General features: G+C 42.7%; 1 protein-coding gene across 1 annotated transcript in view; it reads left to right on the top strand.

Moving 5' to 3' along the window:
- The window catches only part of LOC115460030 (V-type proton ATPase subunit C 1-like), a 109,182-nt gene that overhangs the window by 58,544 nt on the left and 33,739 nt on the right, over window positions 1-16,899 (top strand). Inside the window, 3 exon segments of the mRNA XM_030189886.1 lie at window positions 2,258-2,349; window positions 3,359-3,457; window positions 6,481-6,549. Of these exon segments, the coding sequence (XP_030045746.1) occupies window positions 2,258-2,349; window positions 3,359-3,457; window positions 6,481-6,549 (260 nt within the window).

Here is a 16,899-nt window from a genome sequence, read left to right on the forward strand (position 1 = left end):
GAGAACAAGCAGCCTGCTTGTCCTCGGAGAAAGTGAATGCTACATACCTGTAGAAGGTATTCTCCGAGGACAGCAGGCTGATTGTTCTCACAAACCCGCCCGCCTCCCCTTTGGAGTTGTGTCTTCCCTTGTCTTTGTCTTGCTACATATGGGACTGACGAACACGAGCCGGTTCGGGCGGGAAGACGGCTTCGCATGCGCGGTGCGCATGGGCGCGCGAGGACTAGCAAAGGCCTTTGCTAGTGAAGTTTCCGATTGGAGGGGCTGCCGTGGACGTCACCCATCAGTGAGAACAATCAGCCTGCTGTCCTCAGAGAATACCTTCTACAGGTATGTAGCATTCGCTTTATTTAGCTTCTCAGTGACTCTTAACCTGTTCATAGCCTGTTCACAGAGGCCTAGCTTTGCTCATTCTCAGTTACTGTTGTAAAGTTATTTTATGGTTCATGACCTGCATGTCCCATATAAACAAAAAGAATGAATATTACATATTGGAATGTTGGGAAATAAGCATGTATAATACTTGCAATCGTAACAGTGACCCAGAAGGTGAAATTATGTAGAATTTGTTTGCATTATGTGTTGTAAATTGAGTTTTTCCTAAATAATACAAAAAATAGAGGAATATTTTGGGGCTCTGCTACATGTGTTGTTCAAAGTGGCTTTAAGAATATATCTAAAATGGAGCATCAATTTGGAAGCTAAATAAAGTATTGTTGTAAATTTTAAACAGTGTAGCTGAACAGCAAAAAAAGTACCAGGAGCTTTCACATGCGAGACAAAACCTTAAATTGCACACCATATGTCATTGACCCTACACAGGCCGTGTTTTGACGCAAAGTGCCAGCAGCAGGCCTGGAGTAAGAGGGACCCTGCACTCCTGTGTAGAGTAAGCAGGCAGTTTGTGCATGAATTTTGCGCGGATTTTAGTTACGTTTGATGTGAATTCAGCTTTCAGCAGGTCTCTTCATTTTAGACAATTACAATCAAACGACCCCTGATGCAGGCACTTTGTGCCGAAATACACCCCCCCTCCCATGTCAGGTCAATGACATATGGTGTGCAATTAAAGGTTTTGTCCTTCTTGTGAAGGCTTCTGGTACTTTTTTTTTTTTTTTTTTTTTTTTTGCTGTTTGGACTTCATTTTGTGCTTTGAACCTTCTCTTTGCTTTTGTTTAAACAGTGTGGATGAAACACGAAGTGTTAATTGCCTGAAAATACTGTGTTGCTCTGCTATACCTATTTGGATTATTTATGTAAACTTTGCTTTTTAAGAATTTAATAAATTGAAACCTTTTTTAAGAGACTGAAAATTTAATCATGTAAAATTAGTAATGTGTTATTTCTAAATCATTTTTTTAAACCATTGAGCTGCTAAATTGTCACCATAAATTTAAAAAATTATCATCAATCCTTTGCTTTATTAACAATAGGAAGCTTGTTTTACATAACATTATTTATTTATGTATTTATTTAGATTTTGCTCACACCTTTTTCAGTAGTAGCTCAAGGTGAGTTACATTCAGGTAGACTGGATATTTCTTTGTCCCAGGAGGGCTCACAATCTAAGTTTGTACCTGAGGCAATGGAGGGTTAAGTGACTTGCCCAAGATCACAAGGAGCAGCATTGGGATTTGAACTGGTCACCTCTGGATTGCAAGACCGGTGCTCTAACCACTAGGCCACTCTTCCACTCAATTAGGAGGAGGAGGAGTGACCTAGTGACTAGAACAGGGATGGGCAACTCATCTGGATTGTGGGCCTCCAGAACCATGGTTGCCCACCCCTAGGCTAGAACAATGGAGTGTGAACCAGGGAAACCAGTATTCAAATCTGTTTCTTTCACTGACACTCTTTGTTATCTTGGCCAAGTCATTTTACCTCCCGTTGCCTCACTACCTACATAGACCATAAGCCCTTTAAGGCAGGGGATTATTGTATTTGATTTCTAAAAACATAAGCTGCCTGCGGCATCACTTTTGGGAAGGTTATTCAGAAGTCCAGATTCCCCTTTCCCTTGCTCTGTTATTGAGACAGACATGGGGGGATGCCACTGCTCGCCCTGGGATTGGTAGCATGGAATGTTGTTACTATTTAGGTTTCTGCCAGGTATTGTGACCTGGATTGGCCACTGCTGGAAGCAGGAGACTGGGCTAGATGGACCATTGGTCTGACCCAGTACAGCTATTGTTATGAATGAGTATTTTGGCAATTGTTGAACTTAATGACTAGTATTTTGAAATCTTACTTTTTGTAGGGTGTAACACAGATTGATAACGATCTTAAAACAAGAGCAACAGCGTACAATTCCTTAAAAGGGAATCTCCAGAATTTAGAAAGGAAAAACGCGTAAGTGTCTTCCAGGATTGATGGACTGCTTGAAGGCTATGGGGCAAGGTTCTTCACTTTCATCTGTTATTTTATTTTTCTGTGAATTTCACTGTTTATTACAACAGCAATAAAATTAGGAAAAAACTGGTGCAAAAAATTGTTTATTAAGATTTATTTTGGCCGGCAGAGCCTCTCTTCATGTGCCAGTGGGCATGGTGAAATGAGGACTAGGAAGGAATGCAGGTGGGATGGGAAGGAAAGAGGAGGAAATCAAGCCTATCGTGGATATAAAACATTTTGGTGAAAATCAATAAAAACCAAAAATTTTTTTATAGTACCCAGGATTTGTTTCACTAAAATTGGTTTAAATTCAAAACACATGATAAGACACATTTTTGTGTAGTAATTGCTGAGGGCATGCTGGGCACAGCCTTTGCACTTACCAATTGCTAGTTTTTGCTGTTAAAGTGTGAAAAGTGTAAAAACAGGGGTCTTCAAATCCAGTCCTCGAGGCCCACGACCCAGCCTGGTTTTCAGGATTTCCACAATGAATATATGAGATCTGTTTGCATGCAGTGGAAGCAGTGAATGCAAATAGGTCTTGTATATATTCACTCTGGAAATCCTGAAAACCAGGGTGGGTCGTGAACCTTGACTAGATTTGAGGACGCCTGGCGTAAAAATTTACTGTACTTTAGTAAACAGACCCCTAAATGTACAAACTATTAATCTATGAAACCCATAAAAATTACCATTTCAGAAGTCTAAATGCTAGCCAGTTGATGTGATTATTGTAATGCTAGCAGGAACGTGCTTTGAGTGATATGTTTTGCTTAGATCTGTGAGAAAAATAAAATAGTAGTAGTATTAAATGCATATAACTTTTAATAATATATTTTTTAAAGTTAAAAACAGAATAGAAAGTACATTAGATCTTCAAAGAAAAATTTTACATCATCTTAACTAGTAGGTTTTTGTTTTTTAACTGTAATGTTTGAATTGTGCACTCAATTCTTATTTCCTGTAGGGGAAGTTTATTAACCCGAAGCCTAGCGGAAATAGTTAAAAAAGACGACTTCGTACTTGACTCAGAATATCTGATCACATTGTTGGTGGTTGTACCAAAGTAAGTAGTAAACCACCTTGATATCGGAGAGTTTCTTTCAGTAAAGAATCTTTAGAATTCAGTAAGCGCCTGCTTGTTTTGCTTTTTCAAAAAATACTAGGGCTAGGGAGCACGCAATGAATTTAGAACAAATGAAGGAAATACTTCTTCACTCAACATGTAACTAAACTCTGGAATTCATTGCCAGAGAATGTGGTTAAAGCAGTTAGCTTAGCATGGTTTAAAAAAGGTTTGGATAATTTTCTAAAAGAAAAGTCCATAAGCCATTACTAAGATGGGAAAATCCACTGCTTATTTCTAGGATATATTACAGTCCTTGTCCAGAACCACCATAGTCTTTACATCATCTTAGTTATGTTTTATATAATTATTGCATCAGTATATCACTCTGTAGCAATCCATTTCTCTTTTTCTTTTTTTCGGGGAACTTCAGATACTAATGCTGCTCTCACCCTATGAACATAGTTTTCAGTGTTCTTTTAGCCTTCCTGGACAATGGTTGAGGCGCAAATCCTCATAGATCAACCCTTATTCACCTATCATTTATATTAGAATTCCTATTATTTCTTTTTCTTTGAGTATTTTTTTACGCTTTTCACGAAGCAGTCTCGTCAGCTGCTTGGTTGTTTTTTTTTAGTGCGGCAGGTTCAGGAGGGCGGTTCGTTAGGGCTCCAGTCTTGTCATCTGTTTTTTGGGGGGGGGGTTTTTTGTGGGCGGCAGGTTCGGGAGGGTGGCAGTCTCTTCAGCTGTGAGCTTTTTCAGGGTGGTTGGTGAGCGCAGCAGGTTCGGGAGGGCGGCAGCCAGTCTTGAGCCTTTTTGGGTTTTTTTTTTGTTTTTGTTTTTTTTTTGCGCGTGCCAGTTCATGCGATTCTATCAGCTGTGTGGGATCACTGACGTTAGTCTGATCTACGGAGCCTAGCAGACCAACTCTGAGGGAGCCACGGTCCCAGGCAAGTCAGAATGTTGGAGGTGAGAATTATTATATAGGATAACTAAGATGATGTAAAGACTATGGCGGTTTGAGACAAGGACTCTAATATATTGCTTTGAAAGTCCCCACACATTAATCTGTGGTCTATTCAATTGAATATTTCTAGGATAAGCAGCATAAAATCTGTTTGACTCTTTTGGTATATTGCCAGGTACTTGTGACCTGGATTGGCCACTGTTGGAAACAGGATACAGTACAAGTCCATAAATCTGGACTGCTCGGGGATTGGGTCAGTCTGGATTTTTTGATTTTCTGGATGCTCAAGCAGTACTTTTAAAATTAAAGTTTAAGTAAGACTAAAGAGCTGTACAGTCAAAGTTTGTTGATTTATTCCCCATGCAGTGTCTCTCCTTCCCTTCCAGTGTCTCCCGTATCCATGCAGCATCTCTCCTACCCATTCAGTGTCTCCAGTTTCCAAGGAGGGGTCCTGGCCCCCAAGGCACCCTGTGGCTGCACCTCCCCCTTCGTTCCCTCCCTGCCTCCCTCACAGCACAATCTGGTGTCTTTCTCCCCACACCCAGCCTTGCCCGCTTGCTTTTGCTCTCACACTCATCTCTCCTGAAGTTTTCGGTGCTGCAGTGCCAGCGGAAGCCTTACTCACAGATTGCCTCTGGCATGCACCGTGCCTTTCCCCTCTGACCCATCTCACCCCTTTGGATGCAGCTTTATTCAGTAGAGGTGAGAGAGAGCAAGTGGGAGGGGGGGGGGGGGAACTGGACCGTGCAGGGAGGGAAGGAAGTGGGGAGGTGTAGCCACGGGGGTCCTTGTGGGCCTGAGAGAATGAGATAAAGCAAGCGAACAGGGGGAGAGACATTGAACCGTGGGGGGGGGGGGGGGGGGGGGGGGAGGAGTCCGTATTCTAGGCAGTCTGGAAACCATAATTTTTGGAGGTCCAGATTTCTGGCATCCGGATTTTTGGACTTCTACTGTACTGGGCTTGATGGACCCTTGGTCTATCCCAGTATGGCAAGGCCTAGTTTCTTAACTCTCTCTCATAGATTTGATCATGTTATGCCACTATTGTAGCAATATCATTGGCTCATGGTTCTGTTTCAGATAAAGTTTAAAGTCTTTTTGTTTGCCCTTAGAGCCTTTTACACATGTATATTTGGCCCTTCGGGTCCTCAAATGTGATTAGACGCCACAAGAAATTTAGCTTTGTTTTCTTCATCTTTCCTTTGGAATGCTGTCCGAGGACATCTAAGGAAAGAGTCCTCTTACAATAAATTCAGAACTGATGTTAAGATGTATTATTTTGGTAATGAGCATGTGGTGGGGACACCCAGGTGCAAGTAACAAGCATGACTACTGGTGGGCTGCTCTAAAATATTTGACCTCCCTATTCTCCCCTACAATAATTAGGAGCCAAATTTACATTATGTAATTAGCTTGATATGTTTAGAACACACATTATGAGTGAAGGAGTAGCCTATTGTTATATGTAGCAGGCTGGGTATCGATTACCATTGCAACTCCTTCCTGGGCAGTCACCTAACCTTCCATCGCGCCAGGTAGATTTGGAGCCCATAGGGACAGAGGAAAGTATCTCTGCCACAGAAAGGCAGTATATCAGTTCAATGACCCTTTACCCTTTAGATACTACAACACAGACTGCATGTTTCACATGCCTGGCCTATGGTATATTCTGTTTTTCCTTAAGTGTTCTGTTTATTGTATAATTTGCTGTTTAATTTCTTGTCTTAAGTCCCTTTGTGGCATACCTGATTACTACTATTGTGAACTGTTTTGTTGCCTGTGGCAAGAGACAGTATAGAAAATCTAATAAGCATAAACTCTCCCATCTCCCTTAAGAGATTCTGTAACATGGCTGGACAAGGAACTTAGGTGGGACACTCTATACATGCTGAATAGAGTATGTCAAACTTTAGAAGCCATGTTCCTTTGAGATTCTTTATCTACTGTCACCCATGTTGTGAAGACTGTTGTTCTGCTGTCTTGGAGAGCAACCTGTTGTACATTGGGGGGGGGGGGGGGACTTTGTTTCTCTGATCATGTATTTTTTTGTTTTTAGACAAAGCTACAATGACTGGATGAAACAATATGAAACTCTAACTGATATGATAGTTCCACGATCCAGCAAGTAAGTTGTACATCTAAGTGGCACAGTATTTAATCCTCATTTAGCCCAGTATTTTCTAGTGATAGTGGGTGTCCCTCCAGTGATATGTCAGTTCAGCAACGTTAAGAGTTTAATGTTTTCTAAATGGGCTTCCATATATCACAGCTCATATCTGCTTAGGTTAGTGCACTGTGTGCGGCATAGTGAGACTGTAATTGGAGTTGATGTCCAATAATCGTTAGGTGGTAACTTTTCTACTGACATGATCTGAATCAACATATCCTATGTTTCTTATTTTTTTATTTTATTGCCTTGTATCCCACATTTTCCCACCTATTGAAGCTCATGTGGCTGTACAAAGACCTGTTCTGGCGTCGCCAAAAAGGGGTACATGATAAGGTCACGTGCCCTTTGTTTAAGTTAGTTTTTTAAAATGTGATTTAATATCCATTCAGGGGGCAATTTTCATCTGTCCATATTAGTGCAGAAGCTGTGGGTGCATTTGACTGGTGGACTTTGCACCAATTCTGAAAGCAAACGTCCCTGCATATTTTCACTTTGAAGCTTTCCATGGTTAAAAAGTCCCTGTGGGTACTTGCACCAGTTTTTTATGCAGGTACTTTTTTTTCTTATGGATAACATTACACACGATTTGAAAACTTGTTCTATGCCTGTTATCCCTCTGTGGCCTAAATATGGTCCTGGGAACGCTGCTTCTAAATCCAAAAATACATTCATTACAGAACAACTCATGTACTTCTTTATGGAGCAAAAGGCTCATGGAGGGTAGATTTCAGCCATCCAGTTTGCACATGTAATGCTAGATTTGCTTTGAAAATTGTCCCCTAAAGGGTTTGAACTGACCACTTGAATTTAGTCCTCTCACCTGCTGGAGTAGGGGGTCGTAGCAGTACAAGCAGTACAAGTGAATTTCAGTGCTGTTAAATGTGTATATTTTTGATACTGTTTCACGGTAGTTCAATTATTAGGTTTCAATTACTGTTTTCAAGGTTACTTCATTTATTGTATTTGTTCATTCTTGGTTGTTTGACTATTGTTATACTGTTAACAAAATTGTAAGTTTTATGTTAAACTGTACCTGCTGTACACCACCTTGGATGAATCTCTTCATAAAGGCGGTTAATAAATCCCAATAAATAAACAAGCTTCCCACTGTTCTTCAGCTATGCTCAGGCATGACGATCACTAAGGGTGAGCGGGCTCTGCCTGTACTATTTTTGGCCCTTCTGTTCAAGATGCCAATAATGTGCCAGTTGATGTCAAATAATAATAGTAGTGTTATTTGGTGTGAATACTTCACTGAGAGCTAGACCACAGCTTTTGGAAGGTAATAACATTTGCTTACCACCGATTTGGATGCAAAATATACATGTCAAAAACTAGTCACAAATATAGTAGTCCAACAAAAATATATTACCTGAAATCTGTCTGACTTTTATGTCTGTGACTGCAAGTGGAGTAATAGTGAATCACACAGTTTCATTACTAGACCTGTCTTTTCACTTGCAGAGGGTCTGGACTCTATAGTCTCACCCACCCCTAGGTGAACTTTATATAGGACAATCAAGGGCAAGTATCTTTATTACACCCTATTTGGTCAATCCTACTCCTTGTTATCCCCTATCACAGTTCACCTTTTCACATTTGTGAATTGCATCAACATGAGCTTCATTCAGTGCAAAAAGCAAAAAAAAGAAGTACCAAGAGCCTTCAAAAAAGGGACACAGTTCCTTTACTCGTATCACTTGAATATCAATCTTCCATAAAATGACCCTTTTACTACAAAGGGACCGTTTCTGTTAATGAAACATGTTCGAGGGAGAAAGTTTGTTCTCTGCACATCCCATCACCTTGATACTGTTACATTTTAGATCCCAGGCGCTATACGCCGAAACACGTCCCGCGTCAGGTCATTTTATGGAAGATTGATGTTCAAGTGATACGATTAAAGGAACTGTGTCCCTCTTAAAAAAAACAAAGGGTCATTTTATTTAAGATTGATATTCAAGTGATATGATTAAAGGAACTGTGTCCCTTTTTTTAAGGCTCTCGGTTGTTCTTTTTTTTTTTTTTTTTTTTTAACTATTTGGACTTTGTTCTGTACTTTGGACCCTCTCTGTGCTGCTTCATTCAGTGCAATACATATTCTGCTTTAATCCTAAGGCAAACTATCTTGAACCTTAGAGCTTGTCCTATCTGTCTCCAAATCTCAGCTTTGAAAGATGAAATTAACAAACTCAAGAAGGAATTAGCTAAATTAAAGAAGCATCCAGGATTACTCAATTCCCAGTCATTTTACCACCACCACTGCCACAGAGAATGAAACAACAGAGGAATAGATGGGTCATAGTAGGCTCTGGTAGACTAAGACCTGTGACACAGAAGCACTCAACCTCCCATCCTTTGCTCCTGTCTAATTCTTTTGCTGCATTGCATCATTATGATGCTGAAAAAAAGAAGTATTGAGTGGAACCAGAGGCAATGAAGGTAGCACAACCCAAGAAACATTCCCCAAACAATGACAGGTTGGTGAAAAGCAGAAAATCCTTACAACTAGGAGACTCCATTATCAGAAGCATTAACAAGCTTCCTTCCGCAGATCACTGAAGACCCATCTTTTCGAAAAGATTTACGGAAAAAACCAAAAAACATAAAGTCCACACATACTATTCACGAATGCATCACACATTCACCTCGGAACTCTCATTCCCGTAATATCACATCATTCATAACTTCAATCACAGAAAGATATATATCATATGTCTTTATGCCTTCTTATCGCCCTCTAAGCTCCCATTGTCTCCTCCCAATGTTTCAATGTTTGTGCTCCATTGTTACACTCCAATTGTTTCGCATAATTATACAAAATGTAATCCATAACCAATCTGTAACAAATTGTATTTCCAAGATTTAACTCATATTGTAAGCCACACTGAACCCGCAAAAAGGTGGGAAAATGTGGGATACAAATACAATAAATAAATAAATAAAATAAATAAAAAAACATAGGAACACAGTTCAAGGTTCCAACCTAGTGAAATGCCTTCCATGATCCTCCGCTACCAGATGTACTGACCAAATACTGATCGTGATCCGAGAAGAGAGCAGGGCTTCATGTTGTAATACTGATGTTGTAATTCACACGGGGACAAATGACCTGGCCAACAATAGCAAGTTTACAGCACAGAGAGCATTCCAGCATCTTGGGGAGGGACCAAAATCTTTAGTTCGGACTGTTGCTTGAACTGAAGTAATTCCTACATGAGGGAAGGGAGAGAAAAGACTATGCAAAACAGTGGAGTTCAATAAGTGGCTTGAATTTTTTGTGTAAAAAAGAAGGTTTTAGATACATAGGAAAAAGGATCCTTGGGGACAAATTCAGAGGGTATGTTTCTAGACATTTAAACTAGAAGGCGAGGGTGACAAAAGGAAACAAAGGAATTCAGAAAGTCACCCCCAGAATAAACATGATGGCAGAGGGAAAAGTCATTTAATATAGAAAACCACCTAAACTCACTCAGCACATAGAAAGCAATGAGTACAAATGCTCGTAGTCTAAGTACAAAGGTTGAAGACTTTCAAGCCCTGATGTTTGAAGAAAACTTTGATATTGTTGCTGTTACAGAGACGTGGTTCAGTGATTCCCATGAATGGGATGTGACCATACCGGGCTATAATCTTTTTAGGATGGATAGGAAGGGCCGAAGAGGTGGATAAGTGGCACTATATGTGAGAGACAATATCAGAGCGGTTGAAATGTGGGGAACCTGGGGAAAAGAAAAAGCTTTATGGATAGTCCTGGAAAGAGACGATGGAACCTGTATCCACATAGGGGTTTATCTACAGACCTCTGGCACAAACGGAGAACCTAGACAAGGATCTGTTGGAAGATATTTAAAGATTGGTATGAAAGGGAGGTGCTACTGTTGGAAGATTTCAGCTTGCCTGATATGGATTGGAACATCCCGTCTGCAGAATCGGAAAGAAGTAGGGAGATTGTGGATGCCTGTCAAAGTGCCTTGCTCAGACAAATGGTGACAGAATCCACTAGTGAAGGGTCGACACTGAATCTAGTGCTCATGAATGGAGAAAGTGTTCCAATATCCAGGTGGGTGCCCACCTATGTAATAGTGATCATCACACGATATGGTTTGATATAAGGGCAAAGGCAGAGTGCGGATGCACAAAACTCAAAGTACTGGATTTCAGACGTACTGATTGATAAAATGGGGGAATACCTGAAGAAGGAGCTGTTGGCATGGGAAGGCGTACGAAAAGTGGAAAATCAGTGGTCCAAGCTAAAGGCTGCTATAAATATGACAACTGATCTTTATGGAAGGAAAGTAAACAAAAACAAGAGAAACAGGAAGCCTATATGGTTCTCCAAACAAGTAGCTGAAAAAATAAGAGCAAAAGAGGCTTTGTTCAAGAAATACAGAACGCAACAAGAGGATCATGGAAAAGATTATCGGATTAAACTCAAAGAAGCAAAGAGGGAAATACGGCTAGCGAAAGCACAAGCGGAAAAAAATGGCTAAAGATGTAAAGATAGGTGACAAGACCTTTTTCAGATATATTGGAGAAAGGAGAAAAGATAGGAATGAAATTAGAAGACTGAAAGATAATGAGAATGGCTATGTGGAGAGTGCTAAACAATTACTTCTCTTTGGTGTTCACGGAGGGAAATCCTAGAGAAGGACCGCGGTCGGCTGCCAAGGGAATATCTGGGAATGGAGTGGATATTGTGCCATTTACAGAAGAAAGCATTTATAAACAGCTTGAGAATCTGAAGGTGGACAGAACTATGGGGCTGGATGGGATAAATCCCAGGATACTGAGGGAGCTCAGAGAAGTCCTGGCATGACCTCTTAAAGATTTATTTAATAGATCTTTAGAGACGGGAGAGGTTCCATGGGATTGGAGACAAGCGGGTGGTCCCTCTTCACAAAAGTGGAGACAGGGAAGAAGTGGGAAACTACAGACCGGTAAGTCTCACGTCGGTGGTAGGAAAGAAAGGATAGTTAACTTTCTAGAAGCCAACGGGTTAAAGGATCCGAGCCAACATGGCTTTACCTAAGGAAAATCCTGCCAAACGAATCTTATTGACTTCTTTGACTGGGTGACCAAAGAACTGGATGAAGGAAGTGCGCTAGATGTACTGTATTTTTCGGACTATAAGACGCACCGGACCATAAGACGCACCTAGGTTTTAGAGGAGGGAAATAGGAAAAAAAAAAATTTCCTTTTTCCCTCCTCTAAAACCTAGGTGCTCCGGTGCGTCTTGTCCGAGTTCGGGATCGCCCTCCCCTACTTACGTCACGCGATGTTCCCTGGTGGTCTAGTGACGTCGGGGCAGGAAAGAGCCCCCTCTTTCCTGCCCAGCGCGCTGCTCTCCGTCCTCCTGACTGCTTCCTGACGGTCTCGGCGAGATTCAAAATGGCTGCCGAGAATCTCGGCGGCCATTTTGAATCTCGCCGAGACCGTCAGGAAGCAGTCAGGAGGACGGAGAGCAGCGCGCTGGGCAGGAAAGAGGGGGCTCTTTCCTGCCCCGACGTCACTAGACCACCAGGGAACATCGCATGACGTAAGTACGGGAGGGCGATCCCGAACTCGCTACCTTCGGACTATAAGACGCACCCCCCATTTTCCTCCCAAATTTTTGGGGAAAAAAGTGCGTCTTATAGTCTGAAAAATACGGTAATCTACTTGGATTTCAGCAAAGCCTTTGATAAGGTCCCCCACAGAAGACTTGTGAATAAGCTGAGAGATCTGAACTTAGGACCAAAAGTGGTGAACTGGATAGGAAACAGGTGGCAGAGTGTGGTGGTAAATGGAATCTGCTCGGAGGAAAGGAAGGCGAGCAGTGGAGTTCCTCAGGGTTCGATGCTGGGGCTGATTCTATTTAATATATTTGTGAGAGATATTGCTGAAGGATTGGAAGGAAAGGTTTGCCTTTTTGTGGATGACACAAAGCCAAAAGAGTGGATACCCTGGAGGGAGTAGAAACAATGAAAAGGGATCGCCAAACATTAAAAGAATGGTCGAGGTTCTGGCAGTTAAAATTTAATTACCGCAAATAGAATACTCCAGAACACAAACATATGCGATATATAAATCTTTAATTATAACACTTGGAAAGTATTATGGGGGGAGTTCCAGGAAAATGGGCTGAATAAACCAAGGAAGAATGGGGGAGGGGGAAGGGGGAGGGGGGGTTAATAGGGTATAAGAGGTAAGGGGAGAAAATATGGTTGATGGCAAATGTTAGAATATTTGTATACTAGCCGTTGAGCCCGTAAAAACGGGCTGGTATTGGGGTTTTCCTTCCTTCCTTCCCCCCCCCCCCCCCTGAGGGCGCCCCCCCTACCGTTCCCCCCCCCCCCCCCGGAGTCGTCGCCGCCGCCGCCATCCCTCCACCCGGCCCGGGCCCTCTCTCCGCTACTAAACTTACACATCCATTCGCCGGAACGCAGCATGCACATCAGCTGAGCTGCCGTCGGCCCTTCCTTCTCTGCCTGTGTCCTGCCCTCCTGTGATGTAACATCAGCGAGGGCGGGACACAAGCAGGGAAGGAAGGCCGACGGCAGCTCAGCTGATGTGCGTGCTGCGTTCCGGCGAATGGATGTGTAAGTTTAGTAGCGGAGAGAGGGCCCGGGCCGGGTGTGTGTGTGGGGGGGGGTAACGGTAGCGGCGACCTCGGGTGGGCGGGTGGGGGGGGAGCGGTATCAACCTCGGCGGCGCAGTTTCCCTCTCTGTCCCGCCCTCGTCATCACGTATTGACGCGGGGGCGGGACAGAGAGGGAAGTCTCTACGCATTTGCGAGTGAGTCGGTCACTCGCCGTTTATATGTTTGATTGGAATGATATTGGAGACTATCCAGCTTATTTTCGAAAGTGATAGCCGGCCATCTTCCGACACAAATCGGGAGATGGCTGGCCATCTCCTAAAACCGGCCAAATCGGTATAATCGAAAGCCGATTTTTGGACACACTCGCCGGCATTCCTTCGCGGAGGCAGCTAAACTTCAAGGGGGCGTGTTGGCAGGGTAGTGAAGGCAGGATGTGGGCGTGCTTACGAGATGACCGGCTTCAGCTGATAATGGAAAAAAGAAAACCGGCGATGACGACCATTTGGCCGGTTTTACTTGGTCTATTTATTTTCACGACCAAGTCTCAAAAAGATGCCCAAACTGACCGGAAGGAATCGGGGATGACCTCCCCATACTCCTCCAGTGGTCACCACCCCCTCCCACCCAAAAAAAAAAACTTTAAAACATTTCCTTCCTAGGAGGGGAAGCCAGTTGGCCAGCTCGTAAAAAAAAAAAAAAGGATCTTGCTGATCAGTTATGTTATGACTTACTTGTTCTGGAGTGCTGTATTTTGTGATACTGTTTTGAGAAATGTTCAAGAAAGACTTCATACAAATGAAAAAAGTCCCTGCCGTTCATTTTTCCTTGATGGCCGTCCCTGACATGCACTTCCCTTAATAGCCGTCTTTCTCTCCGAAAGTGCACTTCTCTTAATGGCCGGCTTTCTCCCCAAACAGGGAAATCAAAACAGTTTTTGCTCACAGTTTTTTTTAGTAGTAACAGTGGGATTTGAACCAGCCATCTCTGTATTACAAGAGCCATGATGTAACCACTTGGCCACAGCTCCACTTACTTGGCTGTCCCTCCCTTTTGATTATACCCCTTCAGGTCTCTCTCAGCCAATCACAGTGCGTTAAGCTGTCTGTGAGTGGCTGAGAGAGACCTGAAGGGGTATAATCAAAAGGGAGGGACACCCAAGTAAGTGGAGCTGTGGCCAAGTGGTTACATCACTGGTCTTGTAATGCAGAGGGTGGCTGGTTCAAATCCCACTGTTACTACAAAAAAAGCAGTGTGCAAAAACTTCTGATTTCCCTGTTCAGGGAGAAAGACGGCCATTAAAGAAGTGCACTTTCGGAGAGAAAGACGGCTATTAAGGGAAGTGCACGTCAGGGACAGCCATCAAGGGAAAATGCACAGCAGGGACTTTTTTCATTTGTATGAAGTCTTTCTTCAACATTTCTCAAAACAGTATCACAAAATACAGCACTCTTGAACAAGTAAGTCATAACATAACTGATCAGCAAGATCTAAACATCCAGAAGTACCAGTGCACTACGAAAGCTGGCCCCTCCCACTTGGCCGGGTTTGAGATGGCCGGTTCCAGTTTCCATTATCGCTGAAAAACAAAGTCGGCCATCTCAAACCCAGCGATCTGTGGCATTTGGCCGGCCCCAACCGTATTATCGAAACAAAAGTTGGCCGGCCATCTTTTTCGATTAATACGGTTCCGGCCAGCTGTTGTGGCACCGCCAAAATAGATCGCCGGCGATCGATTTTGCCGGCGCCGTTTGATTATGCCCCTCTATGGCTCCAGAGGGCCATTGGTTGTTCAATAAAAATGTTTAAATAAAAAAAAAATCTTTAATTATAAATCATTTAGATAATGATCTATCACATCAAGCACACTCAAACCATTCATTCATACCATTCAGACCGCATAATCCTATGAATAACAGATAATAAACAAAAAAAAACTATAAAATCTCAATAAATGAGTCCAATATCAAATTGCACATAAGCTTAAAAATTGTCATAGGCTACACAATGAGAGAGCTCAACTCCAACGATGTATCCTTGTCGGAAAATACTTTCCTTGAATCACCAAAACGTAATCCCTTCAAATCATTGGGTGTCCCCCTCAAACAACTTGTAAAGCAACTGGACTCAATATATCTCACTATAATCAAACGAACTTGAGGTCTTGAAAACCAATGTTGTTATCTGGTCACATGATATACAAATTCCACTTGGTCGCCATGCTGCCAGTTGTAATGCTCAACTGCTCCCCATGCGGGACCACATTTCGCTACTCTTCTTCAGGAGGAACAAGTAAAACCTTATAAAAAGAAAACTCACGAAAGCCCCCAATAATGCTACCTTAGCAAATACCATCCTTATCCTAAATCAATGTAAAGTATACAAAAATCTGCCTTATAGCTACTTACCGGAGGGACTACAGCCACACCCAGCCGATGAAGACCGCAAACCATAAGTACATAAGTACATAAGTAGTGCCATACTGGGAAAGACCAAAGGTCCATCTAGCCCAGCATCCTGTCACTGACAGTGGCCAATCCAGGTCAAGGGCACCTGGCACGCTCCCCAAACGTAAAAACATTCCAGACAAGTTATACCTAAAAATGCGGAATTTTTCCAAGTCCATTTAATAGCGGTCTATGGACTTGTCCTTTAGGAATCTATCTAACCCCTTTTTAAACTCCGTCAAGCTAACCGCCCGTACCACGTTCTCCGGCAACGAATTCCAGAGTCTAATTACACGTTGGGTGAAGAAAAATTTCTCTCCGATTCGTTTTAAATTTACCACACTGTAGCTTCAACTCATGCCCTCTAGTCCTAGTATTTTTGGATAGCGTGAACAGTCGCTTCACATCCACCCGATCCATTCCACTCATTATTTTATACACTTCTATCATATCTCCCCTCAGCCGTCTCTTCTCCAAGCTGAAAAGCCCTAGCCTTCTCAGCCTCTCTTCATAGGAAAGTCGTCCCATCCCCACTATCATTTTGGTCGCCCTTCGCTGTACCTTTTCCAATTCTACTATATCTTTTTTGAGATACGGAGACCAGTACTGAACACAATACTCCAGGTGCGGTCGCACCATGGAGCGATACAACGGCATTATAACATCCGCACACCTGGACTCCATACCCTTCCTAATAACACCCAACATTCTATTCGCTTTCCTAGCCGCAGCAGCACACTGAGCAGAAGGTTTCAGCGTATCATCGACGACGACACCCAGATCCCTTTCTTGATCCGTAACTCCTAACGCGGAACCTTGCAAGACGTAGCTATAATTCGGGTTCCTCTTACCCACATGCATCACTTTGCACTTGTCAACATTGAACTTCATCTGCCACTTGCACGCCCATTCTCCCAGTCTCGCAAGGTCCTCCTGTAATCGTTCACATTCCTCCTGCGACTTGACGACCCTGAATAATTTTGTGTCATCGGCGAATTTAATTACCTCACTAGTTATTCCCATCTCTAGGTCATTTATAAATACATTAAAAGCAACGGACCCAGCACAGACCCCTGCGGGACCCCACTAACTACCCTCCTCCACTGAGAATACTGGCCACGCAATCCTACTCTCTGCTTCCTATCTTTCAACCAGTTCTTAATCCATAATAATACCCTACCTCCGATTCCCATGGACTCTGCAATTTCTTCAGGAGTCTTTCGTGCGGCACTTTGTCAAACGCCTTCTGAAAATCCAGATATACAATATCAACCGGCT

This window comes from Microcaecilia unicolor, chromosome 1 (assembly GCF_901765095.1).
Source record: "Microcaecilia unicolor chromosome 1, aMicUni1.1, whole genome shotgun sequence".
In the NCBI taxonomy this organism is placed as follows: Eukaryota; Metazoa; Chordata; class Amphibia; order Gymnophiona; family Siphonopidae; genus Microcaecilia; species Microcaecilia unicolor.